Source organism: Schistocerca gregaria, chromosome 3 (assembly GCF_023897955.1).
Source record: "Schistocerca gregaria isolate iqSchGreg1 chromosome 3, iqSchGreg1.2, whole genome shotgun sequence".
Taxonomy (NCBI): Eukaryota; Metazoa; Arthropoda; class Insecta; order Orthoptera; family Acrididae; genus Schistocerca; species Schistocerca gregaria.
Genome location: NC_064922.1, coordinates 680,767,797 through 680,782,602, shown reverse-complemented (window position 1 = coordinate 680,782,602; position 14,806 = coordinate 680,767,797). Strand labels below are relative to the sequence as shown.

Sequence of the window (14,806 nt, the reverse complement as noted above, 5' to 3'; positions counted from 1 at the left end):
TTCTTCTTTCAACTTTTTCCAATTCGTCATGATACTCAAATTTTGTTAGTCTTAAGGTTTTCTGCTGTATACAGTGTCTCAGGCCTTAACATAGTTTTATAGTGTCTTAGTTTTGTATTGCAGGGCCAAGATTGTTCCTTACCATTTTACACTGTCCTTCCTCCCTTTATTGTTTTGCACTGAAGCTGGGGCTGTGTTTACTAATCTATAATCTTTGCAAGACTACTCTTAGTGTGAAGGGGAATGGTATGATTTCTTTCATTTTTGGCGCTATTGCTCCCTCTTACCCTTTTCCCACCTTCACCAGCTCTTTCCTCTGTCAAAGAAGAACCTGTAATTCTGAACAAGCACTGTTTCTTAATATAGATACATGCAGCATAGCTGTAGTACCAGTGATGAAGCAACAGCAACTGCATTGTGAGGCAAATGTTGATTCCCTTATAAAAATACCCATAAAGCTAGCGTGGACACTCCAGACAGCTCACTGGTTATCTTGAGTCCACATCTGAAAAAGCCCAATTTCTATTCATTGACTCATGAAACCAAAAATAATTAGTTTATCTATTTTAATATTTCAATTTTGGAACAGACAAACAATGACTGATGTACAAATACTTACAGGATTAACATCTGTCGCAGTGGTGGCAACTGTTGCACAAAATTATCTTCCTCAGCTGCATTTGATAGACACAAAGCCCATTATTTTACAGTTTTTCAGTCCTTGTAAAAATTCATCCTTCTATTCTGCACTTTTTATTTCTCTTTTTTTGTTTCATGTGACATCATATCAACACCTTTCACCAATGCAAACAATTTTTCTAACCTATCTATCTCTATCTCTATCTCTCTCTCTCTCTCTCTCTCTCTCTCTCTCTCTCTCTCTCTCTCTCTTTAATGAAACCTTTTTCTGCTATTTCTTATTTTTAATTACAAATATGTCTCATCTATTAATAAATAAGATTGATAAAAAAGTGTTTTATTTTGCTCACCCTAAATTTATTTCCAGAACTATATTGTGACTGGATGCAGCTGGTCCACAAGTAAATACACGTATTATCTCACTGGACACCAAGATACGAAGATCTTCTGATCCACTTCGTAGACACTCATATGCAATAAACCTGAGAAATGTAAGAAATGTTGTTAAGAGAAACTTTTGGCAAAAAGGATTAATAAATAAAGAGAATGACACACAGGATGAGTGTGAAAAGGACAGTCACAGGAAGCAGATACACAAAAAGACTACAGAAACACAATCTACTACAATTCAGCCCCTGTAAATATTACACACCCATATTTTTAATATTAATCACAAAATCCATCACACAAACCTGCAGCCCTTCTAATGGTGGTAAATGTTGATTTTACTCTACATGTACTTCAAAAGAACTATATATTTCTTGGGAACAAAATTTAATGGTTGAAGCTTTGACCTCCTATGGACTCAACAATCATAAACATACAAGATAATTCATGGAAGTGACACCTGTGCAGAAATAACCAACTATACAAAGCAGAGTGTAAACGAGGTGGAAATTATGTTCGCAACTCTGACATTTGTGATTTAAAATTATATTAGCAATCATGCATGGAACAAGTAGCAAGAAGTACATGAAGCTGCCAAACCAACACCAAATCAAAAATTTCAGGCAGTTTCAGGAATATTTTTGCATAAGAATATACACGTAACAACAAACGTACCATCTGTTTAGCTCCATTTTCAATCAGGAAAGAATGATATCTTATCAAACATTAAGTGTAAGAAAAAATAAACATTAACTTTACTATCCCTTCCAGGTATACAATCTCTGACCATTCTGACCATGTTAATGTGGCATTACTGCAGGTAATAAGATAGAAGACAATGTGCAGATTATATGCCCCTGAGGTTCAAGAGAGAAGATGTGGGAGATTCAACAATTTACAAGATGTAAAGCCATGAAAAATATTTTGAAACAGTTTTCATAAACACGGAGAGTCATTTGGGAAAGAAAAAGCACTGTCAAAAAAAGGATTTATGTGGGATTTTTGGATTGTTTAGTCTTAAGAAATTGTTAAATAATTCAGCATTGTGTTATATACATCTGAGGTGGACTGAATTGTCTGATGATAACGTATGCCATATTATTTTACTAGGTGAATTGAAATGTGATGCTAACATATGCGTTTTAAAAAAAAATAAGATCATGATTACTGACAATTTTTCTGTAAATACTTACTTTTGCATTGCCAAATAACCTGCCCCCCCCCCCCCCCTAAAGTCATTAGAAATTTTGGAAGATAAGTGTGATTAGTACCATATGACCATCCTGACTGCCACATCCAAATGGTGAAATGAAAATAATTAAATTTATTGAGATGAGTATCTCAAGCAATATAAAATGAAATTACTTTATTAGAATCCTGGAAAAAATATGCTCTTTAATATAATTTAGAAGCTTGAGGTACCCATAATATACGCACCAATTAGAAAGAAAAAAAAAAAAAGAGCATGCATTAAAAAGACAGTCTCTGTAGTGTGGGTTTTCGAGTTGCAACCCATGGACACCTACAGGTTGACAATGTACGCTGATAATACTTAACAGGTTATCCAATAACAATCTATGTTTATTTCACTTATGTAAGATTTTTTGGAAGTTAATTAAAAAATTCAATAACTTACAGTTCTGAATAATTTCTATCATTGATATCATAAAGATATCGCAATCCTGTGCTTTGTTTTGAGTCATATGCTGGCAACAGACCACTCGTACCTATGACACAACGAGTTTCACGGACTTTTTGGCGATTTATTCGTATTGAGCTGAAACATAAAAATTAATTGTGTATTACATGAACCTCAAAATTGCAAAATAAAGTTCTATAATATCACATTAAACTAATACCTACACACTAAATTTTTAGCATTTGTTACAGAAACAAGTAATTCGCAATCCAAGCAGCTTACCTTCGGCTGGAATCTCTTACAGCACTTGCAGCTTCAGAAGCTAGATCCAAAACTCCAACAACAGGTTTAGTTACTGTTCCTACAAGTCCTTTACCAAGTCCGGAAATGAAGCCCTGCCACACAAAAAATAATAAATAAACAGAAAGCAAATACAGCAAGTATTATAATCATATTTTGTATTGTGCTATTTTGGCTTGCATAGTTACAGCTTTTAACACAAGATAATGATCAGTCAGAACATTGTTACCACCCACTTATCATGGGAATAAGCAAGTAACTTTGCAAACAAGATGAATGAAAAGGAGCACAGCAAAATCATTTAGTTATCTTTGTATGAAATGTGATTTTATCAAATTTGACTAACAGTCTAGTATAGTAGTCTAGGATTGTTCTAGGTATTAGATTTTGGGCATTAAACAGGGAAGTCTTCCGTGCTGGCTTCTTGAAATTACGAACTGAAAGTTATTTTTTTTTTTTTTTTTTTTTTTTTTTAGATACCCACAAACCTGATCATTAATACAATTGTTACACATCATCAATATCTCAAAATATATTTCTTTTATTGTAAATATATGCATTTGAAAAATCTCATATTCTGATTTAGCATGTGTGCATTGCTGGTTGATCAAAAATTTAGAAGGATGAAGCATCCACTCTAAAACACACTAAAATCGCTGCCCAATCAAGTTAAGGGGAACTTTAATACCACACACAAAAATTTGAAGTTTGTCTAACTGGCACCCCATCACCACCTAAAATTGAGTATAAACCACTTAGTTAGCCAATAGCTTCCCTCTTTTGAACATGTAAAAGGAAGTAAGTTAAAATGTTGTCCAGAGTGAGTGCCATTCCACAAGCTCCATCTCATCAGAGGAAATAAAGTGTTCATCTAAGGTTAGTGTCTGAGGCAGAGGAGAACAAGGACTACTTCATTCTTTTTATAAAATGGAGGAGGAGAATGAGGACTACTTCATTCTTCTTATAGAGTGGAAGAGTGCAGTGGCTGGGTACAGAATTTCGTTAGACACAACTTATTGTTTATCACATCTGCCACTAACTCACTCTCATTTTGTTTTCAGTCCTCTGGATTTCCCATGAAACAACACCCTAACAACAGTCAGAACAAGTGTTTTTCAGGGAGAATATTTTTGCTGAACTATCAATTTTCTCATTTCCTCCAACACCACTATTTCTTGGCACCCAGTGAAATGCCATCTCACCTTCAGAGAAAAATTCTGTTCGGTATCACCTGGACTAATTTATCCACTGGCTGGATTGTTTGTGAAGTGAGTAGACAAGGAAATTCTGACCATCTTGAAATATCATAAAACACCCATAAACGACTTTGTAAACAAATCTAGTGACACAATAATGAAGACAGTATGTGATCCCCCCCCTCCTGCTCATAAAAAAACAGCTATAGTCCCATGTTCCTCGGATAACATGTCATAAGGTGAGGTGCTTATAAAATATCCCACCATTTCCACTTTTAGCCTGGGTCTGATAAGCACCATGGAGGATATGTGCTCCACTCTTGTTTGAAGACAGAAATGTTTGCTACATCAATTAGTGCATCAGGATAGCAAATAGCTTGTTTTCTTGCAAGTTGCTGCTCACTTGCTCAAAAAATGATTGTGCAGCCCAAGTGCTGATCAGAAGAAACTCTGACATAGACAGGACTTTGTATGTTGTCGAACCAGGTGCAAATTTTACTGTATATTATTAGGTACCTAACAAGTCTAAGCACAGAGGATGTAATGGGACTAGTTCTCATGCTGGATAGCATTAAAGAACTACAAATGGGAATGTGTGGCTGATCTGTATACTGTAGTATCATAATTGAGTCACACATTAATGAAAGTTCCACTAATTAATCTGCTTTCCAGTTCTCACTGTTGAGACAATTTAAAATGTTTAGCCCGTCTTGGGGAAAGAAAAATCAGTAGGTGGGCACATTCTACATATTTTAATTCAACAATGGCATATGAAAAAATGTTTTGGGGTAACTCATCTTTAAGAAAGAAAGTCTTTGCTGTTCAAAAATATGCTATAAGAATAAATAATGTGTGGTGCTAACCCATGATTACCTTTTAGACACCTGTGCAAGGAGTTAGGTATTTTGACAATTACTTAACAGGATATTTATCCCCTCATGAAGTTTGTCGTAAACAACCCGCCAAGGTTCAAAAGGAACAACGTTGTCCATAATTACAATACAATAAAAAATGGCATATATAGCTGACACTGTGTCAACAGCTGTTATATTATTCTGAAATATCAGGTATGCCAAGATCACTTTTAAATCTTTTTATTGATTACCAGTTTCAACAGATCTGTGCTGTCATCATTGGATTTTGTAACACATTCTGCTAGCATGTTACAAGATCCATTGATGACAGCACGGATATATCCAAATTGGTAATCAACAAAAAGATTTACAAGCAATCTTGCCATACCTGATATTTCAGGATATTAATAATAAAAAAAAAGACATTCATTACTCCACATTAAGGTTGTCTTTAGCACAAAAAGGGGCGCACAATGCTGCCACCAAAAGTTTTGAACACAAATGATTGACAGATAACCAAGTTAAATTTGGAAACAAACTGAAAAAGTTTCTCTATTCTGTAGGAAAATTTCTATTTTTGAAATATGTAAGGGGTATTAATTACTAATTCACATCTGTGTTTAAAAAAACACTTATAAATGGACAGCATGTAGCCATATTTACATTTGAATGTCATTATGATACCAGTACGAAATTCTTATTCAATGTGATTTTTTATTTTTTTCCCAAAACTTCATGGAATACTCTTTTTTTCATTTTTTGAGAAAAGAACAGTGTAAGGAAGCAGAAATTCATATTTGGAGATGTTGCAAACATGGTGTAGTGCCCCCAGAATTTTACGAAAGTCTGGAGTCACTTGTGTTCCAGCCGCTTCGAACACGCGTTATTTTGTAGTGGGTTGTAGCATAAACAGACGCACACTGCCGCAGAACGTTATTTGTGTAGGCGAACCAAGAAAGAAGAGCAAAACCTGGCCAACAAGTGACGCACTCCGTTGCAGCAAAGTAAAAAGAAAAACTTCCGGCCCAGAATTCAATGGACGAATTTCATGCACAAAAAACATTGGTGATTGTTGTGGGTTATGGAGAGGCAACGGAAGGAAAAAAAATGATTATTATTAATAGTGACTTGGTCTCGAGCAGACGGACATGTATATTAGGATTGTATCATTGAGAAAAAATGTTATTTCATTTGGTTGAATTCAGTCATGTGCAAATGCCCTAAGAAAGTGTGGGCTTCCTGTTTAATGTGGCAGTGAAATGGTGTATTGAATTTTGAATATAGAATATATTAACAGCAACTGAATTCTGAGAGAGTCTTTATTTCGACTAGATAATAGGATTTTGGAATAGTAGACGAATTTTCACCTTCTTCAAAATATAGAATCTTTGGAGAAGAGTTCGATGCAAGCAGAAGACGCCGGAGCTGCGAGGAAGCTGAGCCTGTATCCAGCATTCAAGTAAGTTCACACTGATAGTCCAAGGAGTGCGGCTCTAAGTTTAAGAGAAGATACAACAGGGCACTGCAATGGTTACTATCTCCGCTCTAAAACAAGGCAATCAACGTGACGGAGCTGTAGCATACACTGCTATTCAGGTGTGCGAGTTGTACTCTAATACACAATATACTTTTCTGTTCTTGGGGTATAAGTCCGTTTCACACAGAGAGAGCTTTAACAAGCCTTACAACATGTTGCTGCAGATAATAATCAGGTTCATCCAGCAACAGTGGAGTGTCATTGAGGCATGAAAACTGTGCAGTCTGGAAGAAGCACTTATCGTGATTTAATCACTGCAATACAGCTGAATTAGACATCTCAATCACAGGCAGCAGTTTTTAAGTTGCACTAGGCTGCTTTACACCATGCAATATGGATGTGTGTGACATTGCTTCAACTCTAAAATATGTAATACTTACTTCAGCAATACTATTCAAGAAGGACTTTTAATTTTTTCCTTTCATACATCATTGTGCTACAAATGCCATGTAACTTCTCAGTATAACATAAACTTTACCTGCATGCCATCATTTGCAGCTCCTTCATATGTCTGCTTGAAGACACTGGTAACACCTCCAAGTAGGCCAAAACCTAGGCCTTTGAGTCCGGCTACCAAATGTTCACCACTACTGCTGTTTCTGACTTTGCGTATCCGCTGTCTGGTCTCTTCATGTTTGTCATCCAGAATGACTCTACCTAGGCCATCAGACAGAGATCCTGAAGCACAAAAACTCAGGATTAATTGTGAGTCACTAGTTATGGTGAAGCATACTGCAGTAATTCATTTTCAGCAGAAGTGAAAATGTTGCAAAAGAATCAAATAAAAACAGTTTTGGGAATTGGTTTTTTTTTTTTTTTTTTTTTTTTTTTTTTTTTTTTTTTTTTTTTTTTTTTTTTTTTTCCCCCAGTTAGTTTCGGTCCTTTCCTTGGACCATCTTCAGGCTTTTCCTGCCATCAGAGGCCATTATGGTGGAAAATGCATGAAGATGGGATGAGGAAAGGGCCAAAACCAGTTGCTAACGAATAAAAATCTGAAACTGCAATTGAGATTTTTTTTGTTTGATTTTTAGCATTTTATACTCACTGCTTTACTCTAAATAACAGAATGCTTTCTAAAATTTGAAAATGGTGTAGTTGTGACAGCCAATCCAGAAGGCTACAGGAGACAGCTGGTTTGTCCAACTACAGTTGTAACATTTCCATGGAAGAAAATGAATCATCGCACGATACTCCACTTTATCAATTGGCTGCGCCACTTTGTTTTGCGCGTGCCAACACACACACACACACACACACACACACACACACACACACACACACACACACACACATGCATTTTCATAAATAACCCACTCAGATATCAAAACAACAGTTAAGTAAATAAATCCTTTACCAGTAACTTTAGCAGCTGAATTGGAAAGGCCATGTGTAACATTCCTCAGAAGTGCAGTAACATTGCCCTCAAAAATAAGACCAGACATCCCCTCAGACACATCGTTCACAAGGCCTAGAGGGTTTCCCAAAAAATCAACAGATCCCAAGATGATAGCTGCCTGCCACTTCAGTTCCTGCAAATGAGTGATTTGAAATTTTAGTTAGATCAGTAATAAGAAAATTGGCAGATTATATCCCCACTATATAACATGCAGAATCATACCATAACATTCAGAAAGATACTTTTTACCAATAAGTCTCCAAGCTAATGTGCATCACGCATCCAAGAACTTAATGGTCAGCTGATTTCTGGATGAAACCACAGTAAATTATTTGCAAGAAACATTATGAAAATGAAAAAAAAATCTTCATCATAAAATCAGTGCTATTCTGCACACATTCTCACAATCTTTAACAGACAGTTGACAAACTTTGTTGTTGTTTACTCTAACAAAGTTGAGCCACATCTTTCTCTAGTATTTTCCTTTTCCTCTTCCTCCTCCTCCTCGTGCTCCACAGGAAAGTATCAAGGTGATGCTGAATGAACTGAACTGGCAGATGCCTGAAGATAGATGCAAACTATCCTGTGAAAGCCTATTTAGAAAGTTTCTTGATCCAACTTTAAACGATTAATCAAGGAAAATATTACTGTACAAACCCCCATATACCATTCCCGCAGGGAGCACACGGATAGATAAGAGCAATTACCACACACATAGAAGCATTTAAGCAATATTTCTTCCTGCAATCCATATGTGAATGGAACAGAAAAAGCCCTAAAACTGTCAGAATGGGAAGTACCACCCTGCCATGCATGTAGCAATGGTTTGCAGAGTACAGTTGTAGATATACATGCATATCAATTTTTATTAAGTTAATGTAAACAACTGTTTTGTTTTACGTCTTTTTATCAAATGAAATACAGAACAGTGATAAAATTTTAACTTTCACATGGTTGATTACCAACGGAAATTAATCCCAAGTTGATGAAAGTTTAATAAGAAGTCAGCTCCTACATTTTCAAAAGTTAACAAATCGTCAGTTGAATAAACAATCACAGATGAAAACATCAAAGTAATTAACAATTTGGCATTATACAGGTGTCAATTAAATCATTACCACAATAGGAAATCCAGCAGAAATATAATGGTGTATTTTATACTGATTATTATGAGAACACTATTCTTTTGCTTTAAGAATAAATGACATATAGAAAAATTACTTGTTAAGGTTATTTTATCCATGATGGATCTTGTTGACCTCAATGTTGTTCTTCAATTAAGGACTGTTGATGGTGAATGCAACCAGCTACAAATACTTCTATAAAGATTTATTTTATTGCCATTTTGATGGTTACGCCTGTTTAAATACAGATTATATTCATCTGCAGCATTTCAACTACTTCTGCAGTTTATTCTAGTGAATGTCATTTCAATTGCTTTCCTCCCCCTGAATTTCTGGGAGGATGCATACATATGTTACACAAATAACTGTGGCACATAAAAACTTCACAAACTTCTCCATTTCAATTGCAGATTTCCACATGTACTTTAAATTAAGCGTCTGTTTTGGATAAGCCAAGGAAAGATATCAGTTTTTATTATGGATAAATGTGGGAGCATATGAGGCAATACTTCACTATAACTTGTCTTAAAGGATAGACTGAATACAGGTTACAGGATTCTTCCATATTACCAGTGATGATAATTCACTAATATGCAGGTAATTAAATAAACTGATGTTGACTGGACAATTACAAGAACACAACTTGACATTGTAAAGTAAATAAGGAACTGTCAGAAAGGAAAACAAAGAGAAAATATAACATTAGTAACGTTTGGTTCGTAGACCAAAGAACAACAAATACACACTTAATCCATTATCCCTCATGGTAAACCTTAAATCGTAGCATTTGTAGATTTGCATAAAGATTTAGCAAATTTTGTCTGAAATACATTTCTTGAAATTCTGAAGATAGCAGGCATAAAATAAAGGTAGCAAAAAAATGTACAGAACCCAGATTGTAGTCTTAAGAGTCAAAGGGCATGAAAGCAAAGCAGTAGTTGAGAAGGGAGTGAGGCACGGTTGTAGCCTACCCCCAATGTTATTCATTTTGTACACAGAGTATTCATTAAGTAGAGCACAGAGAAATTTGATGAAGGTTTGGTTAAGTTTAGAGAGAAGAAATAAAAACTTCATGAAACTTACTGGCAGATTAAAACTATGGTTAGAAGATGATCACATCATTCTGATAGAGACGGCAAAAGGACTTAGAAAATTAGTTCAGTAGAATGGATAGTGTCTTGTAAGATGAATACCTAGAAAACTAAAATGTAATATAACTGAATTAAATTAGATGATTTGGGAGAACTAAGAGTAGAGAACAAAACACTGAAAGTTGCAGACAAGTTCTAGTATTTGTGCAGGGAAATCAGTAATAATAGCAGAAGTAAACATATAAAATGCAGATTTGCATTTGCCAGAAAAGTGTTTCCAAAAACAGAGAAATATCTTAATGCTTGATATAAATTAGGAGCTTAGCATTATACATAAGTGAAATGTGGATGACAAACTGTTCAGATGAGAAAAAAATAAAGGCTTTAGTAATGCGATATTTCATAAGAATGCAGAAAGATTATAGAGATAGATCAGATAAATAATGAAAAGGTACTGAATTGGGGAGAAAACACATCCTGAGGCATCAAGGAATCATCAGTTATCTGTTTCATAAGAGAGGGAAGTGAAGGCAATAAAAATTATACAGGGACAATACAGCAAGTAGACTCAAGTGGATGTAGATCACAATCTGTATGAAGAGATCACACTCACACAGAACAGCCTAAAGTGGAGAGTTGCATCAAACCCATCTTGGTACTGAAGATCACACCAACAACAATGACAAACATAATAACACAGCAGCACCAGCAACATACAAAAGTTTTATAAACAATCTAACCACATATGCAAGTGATTTTGAATTTAAAATGATCTGGAATAGAGAATACAAAACAAAACTACATAGAGTAAAATTTAGCATAAAGGTAGCTTAACTGTCATGTTAATTTATCCACACTCACTCTTTTTCTAGAAATTTGCTACAATTTGTGAGATATATACGTTTATGTATAAAGCAGGGAGAAGAAATAAAAACTTTACAGTTTGTGGATTATGACGTAATTCTGACGGAGACGGTCTGGCCCTGGCAGCCAGAGACAGTGGTCATGCATGAGTGAGCTGTAATTGTATGAACGTGTGTGTGTGTGTGTGTGTGTGTGTGTGTGTGTGTGTGTGTGTGTGTGTTTTTGTCTATTTTGGAAGGAGCCATTTTGGCCAAAAGCTTAGTGTTTAGTAGTCTTTTTGTTGTGCATATCTGCCCTGCCTACAAAATATAATAATATCAGCTGCCACTACCTTATAGAAATATATTGTATTAATATTCATTTCTCATTCATTTCTCTACCTCCTCTGGCTTCTATTTATTTATTAATCAAATTGAATATAAAACTAATATTTTAAGCTCTTTAACACATTTCAATCTGATTTAAAAATAAATACAGTAGCTCCTTCTTAATGTACACACATCTCGCACCAAAGCACAAGAGATTTCTGCCATTCTTGTAATGTCTGTCACATTTACCATCGCTGTTGTTGTTGTCATTAGCAATGCTTTTGTTAAGTACGTGATGCGCACACTTAGTGATAGTAATTTAAAATAAATGGTACTACATCAATAATTTCTGACACCTGTAAACCCCCACACCCCCCCCAAAAAAAAAAAAAAAAAAAAAAAAAAAAAAAAAAAAATCATTTCCATACCAGTGTACAACAGTGGCTACAGAAAACCACTCTTGGCGAAAGAATAACTTTAGTAATGTATTCCCTTCTTCTTTTTATCAGTTATTTACAGCCCACTTCCCTATAAGGCTTATTTGTCAGTGGGTAACTGCAGCTGACGAGCATGCATTCTGTATGCAGTAAATATGATTACAGAAGTACACAAGGAAGTGTGCAGTAGCGTTTGTATAAGGCATGTTCAGAACTAAAGTGTACTGTGAACATAAAGCTCTGTAGAGGATATCAAATTAAACACCTTTCAGCAGTCAGTTTTCAGCCTTATTTTATTGGGCAACCGTTTTCAGCGTTTTACTACACAATCTTCAGGCCACTGTCCGACATATAGGAATAATCTGCATCACTTGTGATCAAAACAGGGGCCAGCAATACTAGTATTAGTAGATAGCAAGTGAGGTAGATTATTCGAACACATCGCTCAAGGACCTGAAGATGGCACAGTAAAATGCTGAAACTGGTTGCCCAATAAAATAAGGTTGAAAATTGACAGCTGAAAGGCATTTAATTTGACATCCTCTATCAAACAGCTGAGTACCGCAACCATTGCTAAAAAGATGGCCCTACAGAGATAACGCTCTGTGGTTTTTTATTTCATGAGGGTTAAAAAATGGTGGTAGAGTGGGGTCTCTTGACCAGAGCAAGCATGACAGGAAAAGGATGGTAGGTACACTCACATTACAATGTCCAGATGCATGAAATAAGATGGTCAGAAATTGGGCCAAGTGCAAGCTACATGCTGCAATCCACTGCCTAATTGATGAAGGAAATTTCCTTGTGAATCAAAATGGTTTATTGCAAAGGTGTTATGAACAGAATGAGTGTATCTAAGTGTTGTAGGGAGTTTAATGGAGGAAGAACAAATGTTTACGATGAACAGAGGAGTGGAAAATCATCTATTCTGACTGATGTATTGATGCAAAAAAATCGAGAAAACATCGTGAAGGTCAACAACTGACAGTGGATGAAATTTCTATGTTGTTTCTACAACTCTACAGAACTCTCTCATATGAGATATTCTCAGAAATGGTTGGATGCCAGAAATTGTGTGCATGATGGTTCCCAAAATAGCTGACTGAGCAACACAAGAAAAATTGGGTCAACAGTGCCCACACTTTCTTGAGCAACTTAAACTGGAAAGTGAGGATTTTCTGAGCTCTATTGTGACTGGAGATGAAACAAGGGTGGTCGATTACAGGCCTGAGACAAAACAGAGTCATCACACCAATTAACCACCTGTAAAAAAATTTGAAACCACAATTTTGGGTAAAAAAATTATGGCCTTAATGTTGTGGGACCTAAAAGGCTTTTTTGGTCAAATTTCTGCCTCAAGGGGACACCATCAATGCACAATGATATTGTGGGACCCAAAAAACTCTAAAGGAGCATTCAAAACAAAAGGAGGGGAATGCCAATGAGATGAGTGTGCCTGTTGCACCAGATTGCTCAGCCTCACAAAACCTTAGCCATGAAGGCACTCTTGGACTCGCCTGGTTTGGGTGTTTTGCACCAGCACTCAATTTCCTCTGACTTGATGCCTTCAGATTATCATCTTTTCACTTACCTGAAGACACACAAGAGTGGAATTAAATTTTCAACTGACGAGTTGGTGCAGAAAGGGTTTCTTAAGTGGGCAAAAGAGATGGCTGAAGAGCTCATTGAGGAGAGCATAAAGAAGCTTGAACCATGGCTCACCAATGGATACCAAACAGGGCAGTGATTATGTGGAAAACTAGTGAACAAGTATATCAACAATAACCTGCAATTCCTTTTTTTCCAATTACAGTTTTTTTTTTAATTATACTGAAATCTAGTAAACATACTTTCTGCAGAGACCTCGTACATAACTGAGTGCCAAACTGATGTACACCTCTTAACGTCACAAAATATTTAATTAGACAAATATCTATTTTAGTTGTGGTTGTTGTGGTCTTCAGTCCTGAGACTGGTTTGATGCAGCTCTCCATGCTACTCTATCCTGTGCAAGCTTCTACATCTCCCAGTACCTACTGCAACCTACATCCTTCTGAATCTGCTTAGTGTATTCATCTCTTCGTCTCCCTCTACGATTTTTACCCTCCACACTGACATCCAATGCTAAATTGGTGATCCCTTGATGCCTCAGAAAATGTGCTACCAACCGATCCCTTCTTCTAGTCAAGTTGTGCCACAAACTTCTCTTCTTCCCAATCCTATTCAATACTTCCTCATTAGTTATGTGATCTACCCATCTAATCTTCAGCATTCGAAAGATTCTATACTCTTCTTGTCTAAAATATTTATCGTCCATGTTTCACTTCCATACATGGCTACACTCCATACAAATACTTTCAGAAACGACTTCCTGACACTTAAATTTATATTCTATTTTAGTACAAAATTAAAAAGTGCATGAAAGGAGACTATTAACATGTGTAAACTGAAAGGATTGGCAGAAGAAACTACCAATCCTCAATTTAGTAAGTATCTGACTGAGCACGTTATCTGTTGTGTTTTTGGGTGTGTGTCATGCCAGTACATAGTAGTTGCCTACATACTGCTAGATAGCTCTGTCTACTATATATACTGTTTTCTCTTATGGTACATATGTTCTTGTCTTTCAACTTAACCAAACATGTAATACACAATAACTCAAAACATGCTCATGTTAGTACTTTCTTCTGCCCACCTCTTCAATTAGGCAAAGTCTTTACACAATAAACTGCCCAATTAAAAAAAGTAAAACACATTGAAGGAGACTAAGAAATGAAATGAAACTTCACAGGATAAGAGAGTGTATTATCTTATTTCAGTGAGTACAAAATGTAATAAAATTTATAAAGAACTTGGCAGTCTGAGCCCACTTATCAGTATGTCATTGCATACTCTCTGGCATGGATGCAAGCAATTATTTGGTTGGGAAGGTTATAATAAAGTCATTGCATCCTCTCCTGAGACCAACAATCCACAACTGTTGTAACCGGTCCTTTATATACTGGATACTGACACTGTATGGAGTTGCCATCCAATC

The 14,806-nt window shown here is 35.9% G+C and overlaps 1 protein-coding gene across 2 annotated transcripts in view; it reads right to left on the bottom strand.

Annotated features, from left to right (window-relative positions):
• The window catches only part of LOC126354004 (intermembrane lipid transfer protein VPS13D), a 488,122-nt gene that overhangs the window by 26,152 nt on the left and 447,164 nt on the right, over positions 1-14,806 (bottom strand). For both annotated transcript variants that reach the window (XM_050003313.1, XM_050003314.1), the window contains 5 exons: positions 7,907-8,081; positions 7,031-7,230; positions 2,948-3,060; positions 2,663-2,803; positions 990-1,121 (listed from right to left, as the gene is read on the bottom strand). In XM_050003313.1, coding sequence (XP_049859270.1) covers positions 990-1,121; positions 2,663-2,803; positions 2,948-3,060; positions 7,031-7,230; positions 7,907-8,081 — 761 coding nt within the window. The remainder of the gene's footprint in view (positions 1-989; positions 1,122-2,662; positions 2,804-2,947; positions 3,061-7,030; positions 7,231-7,906; positions 8,082-14,806) is intronic.